The sequence below is a fragment of the Spermophilus citellus genome (genome assembly GCF_964194105.1).
Source record: "Spermophilus citellus genome assembly, chromosome: 11".
NCBI classification, from domain to species: domain Eukaryota; kingdom Metazoa; phylum Chordata; class Mammalia; order Rodentia; family Sciuridae; genus Spermophilus; species Spermophilus citellus.
In genome coordinates this window covers 104,326,430-104,343,923 of record NC_138192.1, presented here as the reverse complement: position 1 = coordinate 104,343,923, position 17,494 = coordinate 104,326,430, and the positions used below count along the sequence as shown (strand labels likewise).

General features: G+C 35.4%; 1 protein-coding gene across 2 annotated transcripts in view; it reads right to left on the bottom strand.

Moving 5' to 3' along the window:
• CYP20A1 (cytochrome P450 family 20 subfamily A member 1) overlaps positions 1–17,494 on the bottom strand; it is a 69,537-nt gene that overhangs the window by 16,041 nt on the left and 36,002 nt on the right. Inside the window, exons 1-4 of one of the 2 annotated variants that reach the window (XM_081260438.1) lie at positions 15,356–15,486; positions 10,819–10,986; positions 4,455–4,533; positions 1,351–1,466 (exon numbers count right to left, since the gene is read on the bottom strand). In XM_081260438.1, coding sequence (XP_081116564.1) covers positions 1,351–1,466; positions 4,455–4,533; positions 10,819–10,917 — 294 coding nt within the window. In that variant the 5' untranslated portion in view covers positions 10,918–10,986; positions 15,356–15,486. Of the gene's footprint in view, positions 1–1,350; positions 1,467–4,454; positions 4,534–10,818; positions 10,987–15,355; positions 15,487–17,494 lie in introns of those variants that run through there. The other variant, XM_081260437.1, reaches the window with a different exon arrangement.

Genomic DNA, 17,494 nt, shown 5'->3' with positions numbered 1-17,494 from the left:
GCACTGGGTTCCATCCTTACAGCATAAAAATAAGCAAAAAAAAATAAAGGCATTCTGTCCATATACAATTACAAAAAAAAATAAAAATTAAAAAAAAGAAAGGTATGAAATGTCAGTTGGCCTGTATTAGACCCTATTCACATAATCTAGAATATATAAGCAGGGTCAACAAAAATTTTTTAAAAAGTATATTATCTTATTACCACGTTTTAACAAAAACAAAATCTGTATAATAATGTGAAAACTAACCTAAATACTGCACTATGTTTTTGATGCAATAAAATACGCATTTTTCTGTTGGTAATATTACTGGCTTATGTTATACCTTGAAAACTGGTTCAGTTCTATTTTTATGGCTTGGCCTGAGGCACCAAATAGAGAAAGAATAGAAAAGAGCTGACACGGGGCTCAGAACCTGACTCAATTTCTGCACCAAAAGGGCTGGGGATGTAGCTAGAAAATCATTCTGGCTACCAGGACTTCCATGTGCCAAATGGAAGAAGATTCCAAAGAGGAATGAATGTGGTGATGATGACATTCCTGTCCTTTGCCTGACATACCATAAATGCAGTGGTGTGCTAACAGTAATAGTTGAGCACAGTGAACAAGCCCAGCTGCCACACCTGGTCATATCGACAGAGGGACTCAGTCTATGAGGGCTACATAAGTCCTCCTCTGTTATCATTACAGAATTTTTTTTTTTTTAAGAGAGAGGTGAGAGAGAGAGAAAGAGAATTTTTTTTTTTTAGAATTTTTTTTTAATATTTATTTATTTATTTTTTAATTCTCGGCAGACACAACATTTTTGTTGGTATGTGGTGCTGAGGATCGAACCCGGGCCGCACGCATGCGAGGCGAGCGCGCTACCGCTTGAGCCACATCCCAAGCCCGAGAAAGAGAATTTTTAAAACTTTTTTTTAGTTTTCAGCAGACACAACATCGTTGTTTGTATGTGGTGCTGAGGATCGAACCCGGGCTGCACACATGCCAGGCGAGCATCTACAACTTGAGCCACATCCCCAGCCCCCATCATTACAGAATTTTAACTCAATATTTGCTTGCCCAATTTTTGTGTGTGTGTGTGTGTGATGCTGGGGATTGAACCAAGAACCTTGTGCATGTAAAGCAAGCACTCTACCAACTGAGCTACATCCCCAGCCCCTAACTTACCCAAATATTAAATAATATACCGCTTCTTCAAAGAGCTAAATAATGAGATTGAATACTTGGACCATTTATGATGTGTAATAAGAGAGAAGCCACTGAGTTTCCAGGAGGGCATCTGGATTACAGTGAATTTGATAAACATTTAACAATTTTTATTTGGTAAACATTTAACAATTACATCACCTGTTGGTCGTTAAGTTTTCCCTGTACTAAGGAGTCAATGAAAATATGTTGACTGAAGTTCCTTCCTTTTCGTTCTTTTATGATTTTCTTTAAAACAGATTCCAATTGCATGAGGGCTTAGAGAAGAAACACAAAGAACATTTAGAATACAAGCAGTTGTGGGGATTCAACTTTTTTTTTTTTTTTGGTACCAGGAACTGAACCCAGGGATGCTTAAGCACTGAGCCACATCCTCAGAACTTTTTTTTATTTTGAGACACGGCCTCACTGAGTTCTTTGGGGCCTTGCTAAGGTGCTGAGCCTGGCTTTGAACTCACAATCCTCCTGCCTCAGCCCCCTAAACTGCTGGGATTACAGGTGTGCGCTACCATACCAGGCAGGATTCAAGTTTTGAAAATTAATTCTGCACAATGTTACCACATGCAGAATAAAACCTTCAAAGGTAGTAAACAACAATTTTAAAAGATAATTTATATTGAAAGTTGTCTACTTCTTTTCCTCTTCTTTTTGTTCAATTTAAGATGCATTCCCAAAAGTACATAAAAACATGTAAGTACAGTCTGAGGAATAAATACAAACACCCACATCATTTTCACCCAAGTCAAGAAGTGAGCTCTAGTCTTAAGGCTTTAAATCTAATTACTGAACACTTCCATATTTTTGCTTTTCATCCAGACATTTTTCACCAAAGCTCCATACTCAGATTTAAAAACAAATTTAACATCTTTAATGGGAGGTCTGAAGCATATTAATAAAAACCAACACGCTGAACTTTTGACAATTCCAACAAAACCTGTATCTTTCCACAGTCTTCCTCATCTTATTCTTTACTAATATAACCTCATTTTCCAATTAATCAGGCCTAACATCTTATTTTCTCCCTCCCTTTACTCCACATTTAACCTGTCAATCAATGTTGGTGGTTATTTTCTCAAAATACGTAATTAATTTTTTCTTGCTATTTTGTTGTTCTTTATTTTCCGTTGTCTGCTGCCTGGTCCTAGTCACATCATCTCTCTTGCCTGCTTCTCTGCAATAGCCCTGTAATTAGTCTCCCCATTTCTGCTCTGGGCTCCTGTAGTCTATCACAAGGGCCAGGCTGATGCTTTAGTAAAATATAACTCAGATCATAATTCTGCTAAAGCCATCCACTGGCATCCTATCACACAGTAACAACCTACTCATACAATGGCCTATAAGCCACACACATTCTGTTCCTCTCTCCAGTCTTCTGAGCTCACCTGCTTCTGCTCCTTTTGCAACCACTTCACATTAGCCATACTGGCTTCAAATATACCAGGAAGAGTCCCATCTCAAAGAATTTGCAATTGTATTTCCTTTACACAAAATAATCTTCCTTTGGACATCCGAGCATTCACACAATATGTAACTATTTGCTCAAAAATAATCTTATCTTGGTGAGGCCTGTCCTAATACTTACTTAAAATTGTAACCTCTCTACCTCCTGACAGTTTTATTTTTCTCTACAGCATTTTTCACTTTTTAACACTCTATTCAATTTACTTTAGACCCTTGTCTGTCTCTTCCCACTAGAATGTGGAGCCACAAGGGCATGATTTTTTATGTTTACTGACATTTCCCCGCACCTAAAACATGTCAGAATATTACAAAATTTCACTAAGTATTTATAAAACTGAATGAATTTGATACATCAGTGGTGAAAATGAGCATAAAGCAGCAGTAGTACCCAAACTTTGTCACACATTAGAATCATGTGGGAAGCTTTTTTAAAAAATAGTAATTCACAAGTTACACATTATACCAAGTAAATCTGAATGCTTGCAGGTAGAGGGAAGGCTTCAATATATATTTTGAAAATTCAGTGTGTAGCAATATTTGGGAATTACTGTTGTACATTCTCAGTACTATAAGTACATTAGAATAATTTGGAGAGTACTTCCAAAATAATCTGACTGTTTTCCAGGGCTTTGGAGAAATTAGTCCTAAAAAAGGGCCTGATCATCAAGTTTTGTTTTAAGTTCCCCAAGGGATTCTAATGTGCAGGTGTTAGGGCAGGCCTAAAATGGCTGTAGTTGGGCTCCCTTGCTGAGATTTCCTGCAGATTATGTTATGTTTTAAATGTGTAGCCAGGGTTGAGAACCTGCTATGTTATAGGTTAGTCACAGCCAGAAACACTTTGATTCAGTATATATACTCAAGATCATAAACACTGACTTGTGAGCATGAGCTCCCTTATGTAATCTGTTGGCAATGGGCCTTCTTTGTTTGGCCTACATATAAAAAAGGCCTATGGAAAAGACTCCAGGGCTAAATAGAGGCAAATTGGACCTGTCTGGGTGCTAAAGCTGAAACTGGAGGCTGAATAAAGCATGTCTACTATCCTACCTGTGTCTTGCATCTTCTTTCACCTGCCGGAAGTCAAATCTTTTTCCTAGGTTAGAGACCCCACATGACAGCAGGGCAAGTTAGGAATTAGTTGAACAAAGGAAGCTTTGCTCTACTCATGGGGATTCCACTGATAGGTACCGAAACATAATTATTTTCAATAAAAGCTCAAATTTGATTTATGCCCATGTGATAGGCCAAGGAACATATGCAGATAATCTATTTTTATTTGGAATAAAAAATACATTAAATTTTCATCTTACGTTAATTTAACCAATATCTCTGAAATACTTTTTTTTTTTTTTTTATCAAGGGTACTTAATCCAAATGCATCCATAAAGATAAACAGAATGGTAATGAAAACCAAATTGTGTCCATTAAAAGACTGTTCAAAAAAATTTCTGTTGGACAAGGTAATCACTAGAATAGCAAGCTAATGAGGACAGGGATTTTGTCTCCTGTGCCTAGAATAGGGCCTAGCACATAGTAAACCACAGTAAACAATTGTTAAAAGAATGAAGAGAGGGCTGGGGATGTGGCTTAAGCGGTAGCGCGCTCGCCTGGCATGCGTGTGGCCCGGGTTCGATCCTCAGCACCACATACAAACAAAGATGTTGTGTCTGCCGAAAAAACTAAAAAATAAATATTAAAAAATTCTCAACTCTCTCTTTAAAAAAAAAAAAACTGGGGCACATATCTTTTTGTCCTTATTAAAAATGAAGAATGACCAAACTTACCATCTTCATATTGTTTTTTCCGAGTTGCACTTTTATCAAGTGACCCATCTAGAAAGCCTTTTCCAATCTCAGACCAAACCTGAAAATAGGAAAACATATATCTATTACCTGTTATGCACATTTTTAAAATTATATCCACATTTTCTAAATATAGAACAATGTAAGCTAATAAGTAGGAAACTCTTCCCACACCAACAACTCCAATGATTAAGTTCTCCCTTTTAAGTGGCTGCATAACCATTAACTCCATAGTTTGTAGGACAGGGAATCAAATATATTTCAATGATTTCAGTCAAGGCATTTTCAAACAAATTACAACTGGAAAATGAAAAGTTCCTTCTTAAAAAAAAAAAAAAAAACTTTATGAGAACACCTAATTGACCTGCTTCCCAAATTGTGATCTTTGGAGCCACATGATAAGAACACCTGAAAGCATGTTAGAAATCTAGAATTTTTGCCCCACCATTGAATCTACTAAATCAGAACTAGCCTAATGCAATTCTCCAGAAACTAGGGAGAACATTAACCTAAAAGAATTTTGGATCAAACCAAAACATTGCCTTAATAAAAACAATGAAGGTAATAATGTCTAACATTTACTAATTTAAAAAAAAAGAAAAAAAATACCCATAGGAACAGAGGAAAAATGGCAGAGCAGCAGAGTGTATCCTCCATTTTTTTCTTATATTTAATGGCATAAGTACATAAATAAAAATTCATAGACAATTACAAATTTTTACTTCACCTGAAATATTGATAATCATTGGTTGAGGCCCAGCAAGGGTTAAAAATTAATCTAACATTAGAAATAATTAGCAGCCTAGGGCTGGAGTTGTGGCTCAGTGGTAGAGCGCTCGCCTAGCGCGCATGGGGGTTCAATTCTCAGCACCACATAAAAATAAATAAATAAAGGTATTGTGTCCAACTACAACTAAAAAATAAACATTAAAAAACAAAAAGAAAGAACTAGCAGCCTAATAGGCTTCCACTGTTTCAAAATTAGATGATTCTCTCATTAAAAACCTAACTTGATTACAACAGAAAAGCTCTGAGCCAGGCACAGTAGACCATAACTGTAATCCCAGCTATTTAGAAGGCTGGGTGAAGCAGGAGGATTGAAAGTTTGGAGCCAGCCTCAACAATTTAGCAATACCCTCTCTCAAAATAAGAGGGCGAGGGCGGGGATGGGGGTTGGGGAGTGGCTTGGGACATAGCTCAGTTGGTAGAGTGCTTGCGGCATGTGCATAGGCCCTGGGTCAATCCCCAGCACTACAAAAAAAAAAAAAAGAAGAAGAAGAAGAAGAAGAAGAAGGCAGGGGTTATAGCTCAGTGATAGAGTATCTCTGGGTTCAATCCTCAGTACTGCAAAAAAAATAAATAAAAGGCTCTAAAAAACTTAGGGGAAAAATATAACACTTATTAATCAATGGCTAAGTATTTAAAAAACAGTAAAAGAGTTAAGGTTCTTAACCCTTACCTTAATCTATATACTTTTCAGATTACTTGAATGTTAAAAAAAAAAAAATGGGCTGGGATGTAGCTCAGTTGGTAGATTGCTTGCTTGCCTCACATGCACAAGACACTGGATACCCCAGCACCACACACAAACACACACATACACACAAACGTAAAAGTACTATAAAACTAAATGTTTTTATTAGGAATATCCTTAAAGAGTGTTTCTAAAGGAGTTTCTAGGCATGACAGAGAGCACATGACAGAATACATAAGGAAAAATATGAATTGATTAAACTACATAAAAATATTAACATTTGTGATAGTGAAAAAACACTACAAATAAAAGTAAAAGCAAATGAAATACAAAAATAAGGAGCTCTACAGATTATTAAGAAAAAGAAACTCACCAACATAAATATTACAAAGTACATGAGAAAGCATTTCACAAAAACAATATGAATGTTTGACAAAATTATAAAAACACATTTAACCTCGTAAAAGATTTTTAAAGTGTAATTTAATCATGAAATACCTTTTCGGGGGGTGGGTTAAACCCTGGCCACTTTACCACTGACATACACCCCTCAATCCTTTTTTTTAAACTTTTTTTGTTGTTGTTGTTGTAGGTAGACACATATCCCTATTTTATTTTTATGTGGTGCTGAGGATTGAACCCAGTGACCCACACATGCTAGACAAGCTCTCTACCACTGAGCCACAACTTCAGCTCCCAGTTCTTTTTATTTTAAGACAAAGTCCTGCTGAATTATTGAGGACCTTGCTAAATTGTTGAGGCTGGCCTTGAACTTGCAATCCTCCTGCCTCAGCCTTCCTTGTACCTGGGATTACAAGCTCTCTACAACTGAGCCACAACCCCAGCCCAGCTCCCAGTTCTTTTTATTTTAAGACAAAGTCCTGCTGAATTATTGAGGATCTTGCTAAATTGCTGAGGCTAGCCTTGAACTTGCAATCCTCCTGCCTCAGCTTCCCTCGTACCTGGGATTATAGGTGTGTACCACTTCACTTAGCATAAAATGTCTTTTTTACTTCTTACATAGACAAATATTTAATGGACCACTGATCTAAATGTTGTCAAAAGCACTGGGAAAGAGTACACTAATATTGGTGGAGAAATAATTAGGGGAATGTTTTTTGGAGGGCAGTTCAGAAACACAGACTGCAACTGAATATGAGGTGTACATTTTTTCACACTTTAACACCAGTAAATAAGTATGCATTTTAAAACTGATGACATCTGCCAACTATTATCAGCAATGTAGATGAAGTTGTCATTACCTCTGAATTCACAAATTGCTTACTATTACTGGTGCATGACTGGAACAATGGCAACCCCTTGGTGTTACAGACATTAAAAGATCATTTGAGGAATTAAGTTCTGTTTATCATCTAAGCATTTTCTTTGTCAGCTTCTTATAACATTAATAACAGATTCCTACACAAAAGAAGATGTACTTTCTTTCTTTTTTTTTTTTTTTTTTTGTACCAGGGATTAAACCTAGGACATTTAACCGCTGAGCCACATCTCCAGCCCTTTTTATATTTTATTTAGAGACAGGGTCTTGCTAAGTTGCTTAGGCCCTCAATAAGTTGCTGAGACAGGCCTTGAACTCCTACCGCAGCCTCGTGAGACACTGGGATTACAGGCATGCACCACCATGCTCGGCCCCATACTTTGAATCTACTCAAGATATCAGATAATTCCAAAATGATAGATATTTACCAGAATAATGGTCCTGTACTTTCTAAAATTGTTGATGTCAAAGCAAATAAACAAAAGACTGAGAAACTGTCCATATTAAAGAAGTTTGATCACTAAAGGTAATGAGCGATGACCTCAGCTGAGCCTTGGGTTTGGGGAAGAGGAAACTATAAGAGCATTACTGGGATAACTGAAGAAATTTGAATATAGGTTCTGGATGAGCTAACAGGATTGTATCAGTGTTAAACTTAATGAGTTGTCACTATATAAGAAAATATCCTTGTTTTAGGAGACACAGACTGAGGATATTTAGAGGTAAAACATCTATTTTGCTCTTAGGTAGTTCTGGAAAGGGGGAAGGAAAGGATACATAGATGGATTGGATGTATGAATGAATGTATGGATAGACAGACAAACAGATGGAAGAATGCATAAAAAAATCAAATGGAACAAAATGTAAACAACCACTGTATTGGGGAAAGGGTATGTGGGAGTTCCTGTATAAGCTGTCACTTTTCTGTAAGTTTGAATAAATTTCTGCTTTGAAGTTATATGGAAAGAAAGAAAAGGAAAATAGCATAAAAACATGTAGGATATCAGTGGTTAGAAGAAAATCTTGGAAGCAATGTTAGAGGTCTCTTTTTAAAAATGCTCTTTTGTCAACATTTAAATTAAAAAATTGACTCTTCATTAAATGAGAAGATATTTTAGGAATTACCTAACCAATTTCTTTTGCCAAGGGACATAGCATAGTTTACTCCAGGAAGTGGAATTTAAAATGATTTTCAGGAAGACCACAGATCTGAGACCAGCCTCAGCAACTTAGCAAGACAATGTCTTGAGAGGAAAAAATAAAAAGGGCTCAGGATGTAGCTTAGTGGTACAATCCACTAGTATCACCAGGTACAATCCCTAGTATTAGTACTGCAAAAAAAAAAAAAAATTTCCACTTTAGTTTTTAAAAAATATTTATTTTTTAGTTATAGATGAACACAATATACTTATTTTATTATTTTTTTAATGTGTGCTGAGGATGGAACCCAGTGCTTCACTCATGCTAGGCGAGCGCTCTACCTCTGAGCCTCAACCCCAGCTCCCCCACTTTAATTTTTATATGCCTGAGTATATATAAGAGTTTTATGAAAAAAAATGTTTTGTGTTTTAAACCATCAGACAAAAGCAGTGAGGTTATTTTAATAGCAAAAAGTATATTATTAAATATTAACCTACAGTTTCTGGAGAGTTTTGTTTAGAACACATTATTTAGATTAAGATTATTTAATCTGTTTTTATACATTTTAATAAAAGGAATAATTTCTCAGATCTGAAATGTGGTAGATTTCAACAAAATAATCTAAATATGATTTCTTTTTTTTTTTAAAGAGAGAGAGAGAGAGAGAGCGAGAGAGAGAGAGAGTTTTTTAATATTTATTTTTTAGTCTTTCGGCAGACACAACATCTTTGTATGTGGTGCTGAGGATCGAACCCAGGCCGCACGCATGCCAGGCGAGTGTGCTACCGCTTGAGCCACATCCCCAGCCCCTAAATATGATTTCAACTAAATAATCTAATGTTGAGACTGATTTAAAAAAGAAAAAAATCCATATATGAATCTAGAAAAGGCAAACAATAATTCAGTTACAGATTGAATTTTCTTGCTTCTAATCATATTTACCTCTTAGTATTTTTATGTTCCACTGACTTTGTTGAACTTCTATGTATGACATAATCTAGTTCTATTAAGTACAGTCTGTCTCCTTATTCTAGAATTCAATATTACTTTTATAACATACTATTAAGTATTAAAAGAAAAATTCTTTAATCACATACTTTTTACATTTCAAAAAGTATTTGCTTAAAAAAAACAATTATTGGGGTTGGGAATTTAACTCAGTGTCAAAGCACTTGTCTAGCATGCACAAAGCCCTGGGTTTGAACCTAGGCAAAAAAAAGTAATTTTTAGCTGGGCATAGTGGCACACACCTGTAATCCCAGCAACTCAGGAAGCTGAGGCAGAAGGATTGCAAGTTCAAGGCCATTTTAGTAATCCAGCAAGACTATCTCTCAAAGGGAAGAGGGAAAAGTTATGAGGATAGAAAAGATGGTGGAATGAGATGGACATCATTACTCTAGGTACATGTATGATGGCACAAATGATGCGTCTCTACACTGTGTACAACCAGAGAATTGAAATGTTACACTCCATTTGTGTATGATGAGTTGAAATGGATTCTGCTGTCATGTACAACTAAGTAGAACAAATTAAAAAAAAAAAACTAAGAAAATAGAAATGAGAGAAACAAACATCTCTCTAGATGAACTCCAATGAATCAAAGGAGGACAGGAGACAAATTCACCTGCTGCTTGATCCTCATCCCCAAGAGCCATATCTCCTTAACTAATAAGTTTCACTGTACCACTTCCATACATGCATATATTGTGTTTTAATTATATCTACCCTCTGTAGGAGGTATATCTTGAAGTTTTCATTCCTTTACTTTGTTTATGAATGTGTAATAGTAAATAATTTCATTTGTTTATCTTACATTTTACTGGATTGAATACTACCTAAGAATAGAGACTTACTGGAGGGAATAGAAATGGTGTAACCACCTTGGAAAACAATGTAACACTATCTTCTAATGTCAAACCTTAATATACTCTAATATCTAGCAATTTCATTTCTAGATATATACTCAAGACAGATTCTTGCACATAAACAACATGGGATTTGTGTAAGTGCATTCATGATACTAAAACCTGAAAACAAATACCCATCATGAAAAAGAATAAATTAAAAAAAAAAAAAAAAGAGGGCTGGGGATGTGGCTCAAGCAGTAGCGCGCTCGCCTGGCATGCGTGCGGCCCGGGTTCCATCCTCAGCACCACATACCAACAAAGATGTTGTGTCCGCCGAGAACTAAAAAATAAATATTAAAAAAAAAAAAAAAAGAAAAAGGATGGTAAAGCACTCCTGGGTTTCCATCTCTACTTACACACACACATACACACACACACACAGACCACAAAAGCAATTCTTAATTTTTTTTTTTTAAAGAGTTATTTTAGCTCATATTGTTCTTTTTAGGTCAAAACAAGAAGCTTAACTTTTCTTGAGAGGAAAAGTCAGCATTTTATCATCCAGTGTGATGAAAACAATAATTTTAAATTTGTCACTAGACTTACTGTGCCATGATTCTTTTGGAAGCGAATGACTTCCTGGTCATCTTCAAATGTACTACCCATTACTATCTGTGTAACAGACTTCATAGCAAAACCAAGCATATGCTGGCTGAGGGGTACATGCTGGGTCTCTGGGTAGGAGAGCCATTTATCTAATAATTCTTCTGAAAGCTGAAAGAAAACAGAAAGCCACAACAATTTATTCTTTCTTCTCAATAAATCTTAGAACAACTCAGCAAATAGATTCATTTCATGGCATACACAGTTCAACTCCAGAACCAAAGTAAGCATCAAGTATTTCAGACTCTGGCTCCACATGTAATCCCTTTTCAACATCAGGTTCAACTTCTTCTAAAGAGCAGATCTGCAAAGCAAAATGGAACCACCACAACAATACAAACAGAAAATGTAAATTAAAAATTCAAACACAGAAAAAACTCAAACCTAATGGAAACCGAAGAGACCAAAATCTTAGCATCTACTTAAAAATTGTAGAGGTTTAGGGGCTGGGGTTATGACTCAGAGGTAGAGCACTTGCCTACCACGCGTGAGGCACTGGGTTCGATTCTCAGCACCACATATAAATAAAATAAAGATATGGTGTCCACCTAAAAAATAAACATTAAAAAAATAGAGGTTTACCAGATATTCTAATAAACATGAATCATGTTTATTAATTGCTTCTGTATGCTTTAAAACAGGTGCCTCTTAGAGCCTCTATGTTATTCCTTTATTCACCAAACATGCATTAACTACATGGTAGAGTACAAATAATATGAAGTAAAACGATCACAGACTTTGAAGTCAGACAAATCTTTTTATATTTTTACCAGGGATTGAACCCAGGGGTTCTTAACCGCTAAGCCACATCCCCAGCTCTAGAAAAATCTTGATTTTATTTCTGGCTCTGACACTTGGAAGTAAAGTGGCTTCAGGAAATGTGCTTAACCTAAAGTTTAGATACTTGAACAGTTCAGCTAGGGTGACACCTGCTAACTTGCATGGTTGTTGTGACAGGGATGAATATAACCATGTCACATAATGTAGTAAAGGTTCTGTGAGCTACTATACGGAAAGTTCCTACCATGTTAGGAACTCAAATTAAGTTCCTTTTCCATGTCAATTCTATGAAAGTTTCATTATAGTGTAAAGGATTAAAATTAACTTTTGTGAGAAAAAGAATATTCAGAATGAAAAGATTTAGTATTACAGAGATTTCTCCTATTTAAAGTGAAACATTTGGGGGCTGGGGTTGTGGCTCAGTGGTAGAAAGCTTGCCTAGCATGCCTGAGGCACTGGGTTTGATCGCCAGCACCACATAAACAAACTAAATAAACAAGATAAAGGTATTGTGTCCATCTACAACTAAATAATTTTTTTAAAAAAATTAAAGTCAAACATTTGGAAATAAAACTTGTTTTTTGGAAAAGAGAAGACTTAATGATTCTAATCCAGGTTAACTGAATTGATCCAGTTAATATACTTTTTAAAAAAATTTTTAGTTATGGATGGACATAATACCTTTATTTATTTATATGTGGTGCTGAGGATTGAGCCCAGTGCCTCATGCATGCTAGGCAACTGCTCTACCACTGAGCCACAACACCAATCCAGTTAATATACTTATAATAGAACTCTCAGGAGCCTGTCTGTAGTCCTGGTTACAATGGAGGCTAACTGAAGAGGATCTCTTGAACCCAGGAATTCAAGACCGCCTGAGCAACATAGTGAGACACTGTCTCAAAAAAGAAATAAAGAAAAGATAAGGAAAGAATGAATTAAAAATGAACTCAAATTTGAGTGAAGTATAAATAAAACATGAAAATAGTGATCAAAATACAAGATAACTACATAACTTAAAAATTACTTTGGGGCTAGAGGTGTAGCTTGATGAATGAGCACTTGCCTAGCATATATAAGGCCCTGGGTTGGATTCCCATCAACATACATGCATGCATGTGCACACTTACAATTTACTTTCAAGTTACCAACAAAATGATTCCACACACAGTAGTTGCCCAAGATGTGTAATTTCAACTGGTCTAAAAATATTAAACAAAAATGCCAGAAATAATTAACAAGTTTTAAAGTGTGCCTTTTTGAGTAGTGTGATAAAATCTCACAAAGTCATGCTTTGTCCTGCCCAGTATGTGAATCATTCCTTCATCAACACATCCATACAGTACGTACTACCTGCCCTGTTAGCCAAATAGTAGACACTTATCTAAAGAAACACAAATGGCCAACAAATAGTAGACACTTATCTAAAGAAGAAATACATATGGCCAACAAATACATAAAAAAGTCCTTCATCATTAACAATTAGGGAAATGCAAATCAAAACTACACTGAGATTTCATTTCTCACCAGTCAGAATGGCAGTCATCAAGGATACAAACAATAAGAAATGGTAGGATGTAGAGAAAAGGGACACTTTTATACTATTGGTGGAACTGTAAATTAGTACACGCACTATGGAAATCAATATGGAAGTTCCTCAAAAGACTAGGAATAGAACCACCATAAGACCCAGCAATACCATTCCTTGGTTTTATTTTAAAGAATTAAAGTCATCATACTACCATAATATATGCATACCCATGCTTATAGCAGCACAATTCACAATAGCCAAACTATGGAATCAGCCTAATGTGTCTGCCATTGGAAGAATGGACTTAAAAAAATGTAGTATATATAAACCTTGGTGTTTTAGTCAGCCTTAAAGAATAATGGAATTATGCCAATTGCAGGAAAATGGAAGAAACTTGAGAACATTATGTTAAGCAAAATAAGCCAAACTCAGAAAGTCAAGGGTCACATATTTTCTCTCATATGTGGAAGCTAGAGAGGAAAAAAGGAAAAGAAAGGTGGTGGTGGGGGAATCCCATGAAAATCAAAGGGAAACCACTAGAAGAAGACCAGGGAATGGAGGAGGGGAAGAAAAGGGGAAATATTGTGGAATGATATTGACCAAATTATATTGTTTTATTATGTGCATATATGAATTTGAAACAACAAATCCCACTATTATGTACAATTATAATGTACAAATAAAAATATGGAGAAAAATAAAAAATATCTCTCCAAATTTTGTCTTGTGTTATTTATGTACCTTTACATGGCTAAGAGTTCTGTTAATTAGATCTAGTGATTTAACAGTTATGGTTGAGTGTCTATGCTAAAATATTTACTACCAGCTACCTTAATATCATGCATAAATCTCATGTTTATGAGTATAAATTGTAAAGACCCAACAAATGTATCTATTTAATCTTATCATGAATATTCAATAAAAATATAATCATCTATAGACATCCTCAGAATGTTAAGATTAAAATACTGCACAGGTAACTCAGAAGTAGAGTACTCATCTAACATGCACAAGGCCCTGGGTTCTATGCCCAGTATTGAAAATAAATAAATTAATTAATCAATAGCTAAATGGGGCATGGTGGTGCATGTGGTGGCTGAAGCAGGAGGATCTCCTAAGCTCCAGAACTGGAAACCAGTCTGGCAACATTACAAGACTAAAACATTTTAAAAATTTGTGTTAATTTTAACTAACATAATATTATATGACAAAAAAATAAAGCTTAAAATGAATTTCTACTTGGAGGCAGGTTTATAATTTAATAGATAAGATTTTAGCATATATACATAATCTTTCAGAAAAATACAAATTTCCTTTTTTTAAAAAAAGTGTTTATTAGCATGTGGGAGCTGTAGATCAGTGGTAGAGCACTTGCCTAGTACTGTAAGGCACTGGGTTCAAACCTCAACACCACATAAATAAATAAATAAATAAACAAATAAATAAAATAAAGGTATTGCGTCCATCTTCAACTAAAAAAAAATATTTTTAAAGTGGTTATAAATTTATTTAGTAATTATTGTGAAATTAATAGAATTTCAGAGATGTGATTGTGTGCGTGTGCGTGTGTGTGTGTGTGTGTGTGTGTGTGTGTTTTTTCCTGGGATCAAACCTGGAGCTTCAAACATGCTAGACAATTGCTCTACCATTGAGCTACACGCCCAGCAAGGCAAATCAGGTGATTTTTAATTCCACCTTACATTAGGATATTATTAACTGCAAGACTAAAGAAAATTTAAAGAAAGAAAAACCAACCAAACAAAATATATCCTAGGGGAGTAGAACTGGCCTATCAGCCTTGTGGATAAGTATAAAGCTCTAGAGTCAAGTGACTGGGATCAAATCCTAATCCTACTACTTTTTTTTATTAGCTATACGACCTTGGACAAGCTACTTAAATATTCTGTGCTTCATTTTCTTCATCTGTAAAAAGAGGGAAACAACAATACCTACCTATAAAGTTCTTGTGAGGATTAAATGAGTTAATGCAAGCTATTAAATCAATTAATTCAAGAATTTTGTCTATTAATATTACTAAGCTATCAATTAAGCATATTCTAGATAATAGCTATAAATTCTAAATTCCAGAAATACTTGTTTAATCAGAATATGGCCCAGAAATCACAGGAATATATAGGATTAAAGCACAGAAAGAGAAATTACACTCACAGAATTAAAGTGGAGGTTTATACACAGCCTTGAAGCAAAGATGGGCAGGACAGGAAGGAATCAGAATTCACAGGACAGAGATGAGTGGATTAATCATTAGAAGATTTAGTCTAAATGCAGAATTCACATCTAAACAAAAAAAGGAGAAAAAAAGCCAAAAAGGTTTACTGTGGCAATATAAAACATAACAACTTATTTTAAGGTAATAATTCTGGTAAGTGGTGCTGTTCTACCTGGTCTTAAAGAAACCATTGGTGGGCTGGGGTTGTGGCTCAGTGGTAGAGTGCTTGCCTAGCATGTGTGAGGCACTGGTTCAATTCTCAGTACCACATATAAACAAATAAATAAAATAAAGGTCCATCAATGACTAAAAATTTAAAAAAAAGAAAAGAAACCATTGGTGAGCTGGATGCTGTGACGAATGCCTATAATTCCAGCAACTAAGGAGGCTGAGGCAGGAGGAATATGAGTCCAAAGTCAGTCTCAGCAACTTAGTGAGGTACTAAAGCAATTCAGTGAGCTACTGTCTCTAAATAGAATATAAAAAAGGACTAGAGATGTGGCTCAGTGGTTAAGCACCACTGGCTTCAATCCCTGGTACAAAAAGAAAGAAAGAAATCATTGGTGGGGAGAAGAAAGATGCTCTGACAGCAGCACTTCTTACTACTTGCTGATTAATTATTTAATTGCTATTTCTGACTAATTCCTAACTTAGTACCTGGCTGTGCGATAGAGTTGACAACATAAACCTATCAGACAGATTTCTCACATACAGATCCAGTCTATGAGCCAAACCCTGAAAACATAATGGCAGGAAATGTGAAAATTGGGAACTAATTTTCCACCTGGATTTGTCTTTGCTTGAGAGAAGAAAAGGATAGAATATAAACAAAAGAGAAAATTTTAAAAATGGAGGCTGTCATAAAAGATACAGAAATTGAGAATTATATATTTTGAAGCATAGAAGACAGAATCATTAAGGCTTTTAACAATAATTATTGAAAAAAAAAAAAAAAGGTGCTTCCATCCCTGAAAGAAAAGCAAAGCAAAGTGAACAAAATTCCCTGGAGACCTGCACACAAAAGTATTTCTTACTGACAACTATTATGTGTTCAGATGGAATAAAAAAGAAGATTCTAATTGGTGGATGCTCAGAAAGAGGTGCCATAACTGCTTTTGGGGAGGTCAGTGAACAGTGACAGCAACAGTTGTGGCAATCAAAGCAGGTAGCCTGAGAGACTGGGAGAACTCCACAGGTGAGCACAGCTGATATAACACCCCGGGATACAAAACAGCAATGATAACAAGGAGGCCTGGAAATCTGGATATATAAGTGTCTTGAAAGCCCTGAGAATACAGGCCACCAGTTACAAATTGCGAACTCAAAGGGATTCAAAATAATCAGCAGTAAGCCATAGTTAAAGGTCTTGTCCCGTGTGCTCTTAGATGCAAAACTGCAGAGAGGAACCAACATTTTAATTCATACTTACAGTGCAGTCAGAAAGCCAGCCTCAAGTCTTAAATGGAAAATGTTTGAGTTTCGAATAGAACTCCAATAAGGGAAAAGATGGCATTAAACGTTAACCAAATGTAATATTGGAAAGCTGATAGCATAAAGAGTCAATATAGGTGTCCTTTTAAGAATTACTAGTTTTTTTGTTTTATTTTTAAAGCTACCAAACTGCTTATACTGTACAGGCAGAACATTTTTAGGAGGAATAAACAAAGTTATAGAAGAGTAGAAAGAAAAGAAATGGAAACTCATCATGTGTCTACTACCTGCTAAATATTGCTAAGGCCTTTAAATATCATGTCTGCATTGGTATTATGTCAGATTTGATTTAATATAACCTAAAGAAGACAGGATAAGTATGGGTATAAAGTAACACTGAATGAAAATTAATAACTATTAAAGTTTGGTGATGAGCACATGAATGGTCATTATGCCAGTCTCTCTGTTTTTGCTTCTTCAAAATTTTCCAATACTGAAAAACTTACTAATCTATATAATGTGAAAATGAGTTGGGTGTGTTTGTACATTTTTGAGTAAATGTAGGTTCAATCTCTATAGAACACAAACTTCAATATAACCCTCCAAATGAGACACTAACAATTCTGCATGAAAGAGGAAAACACACT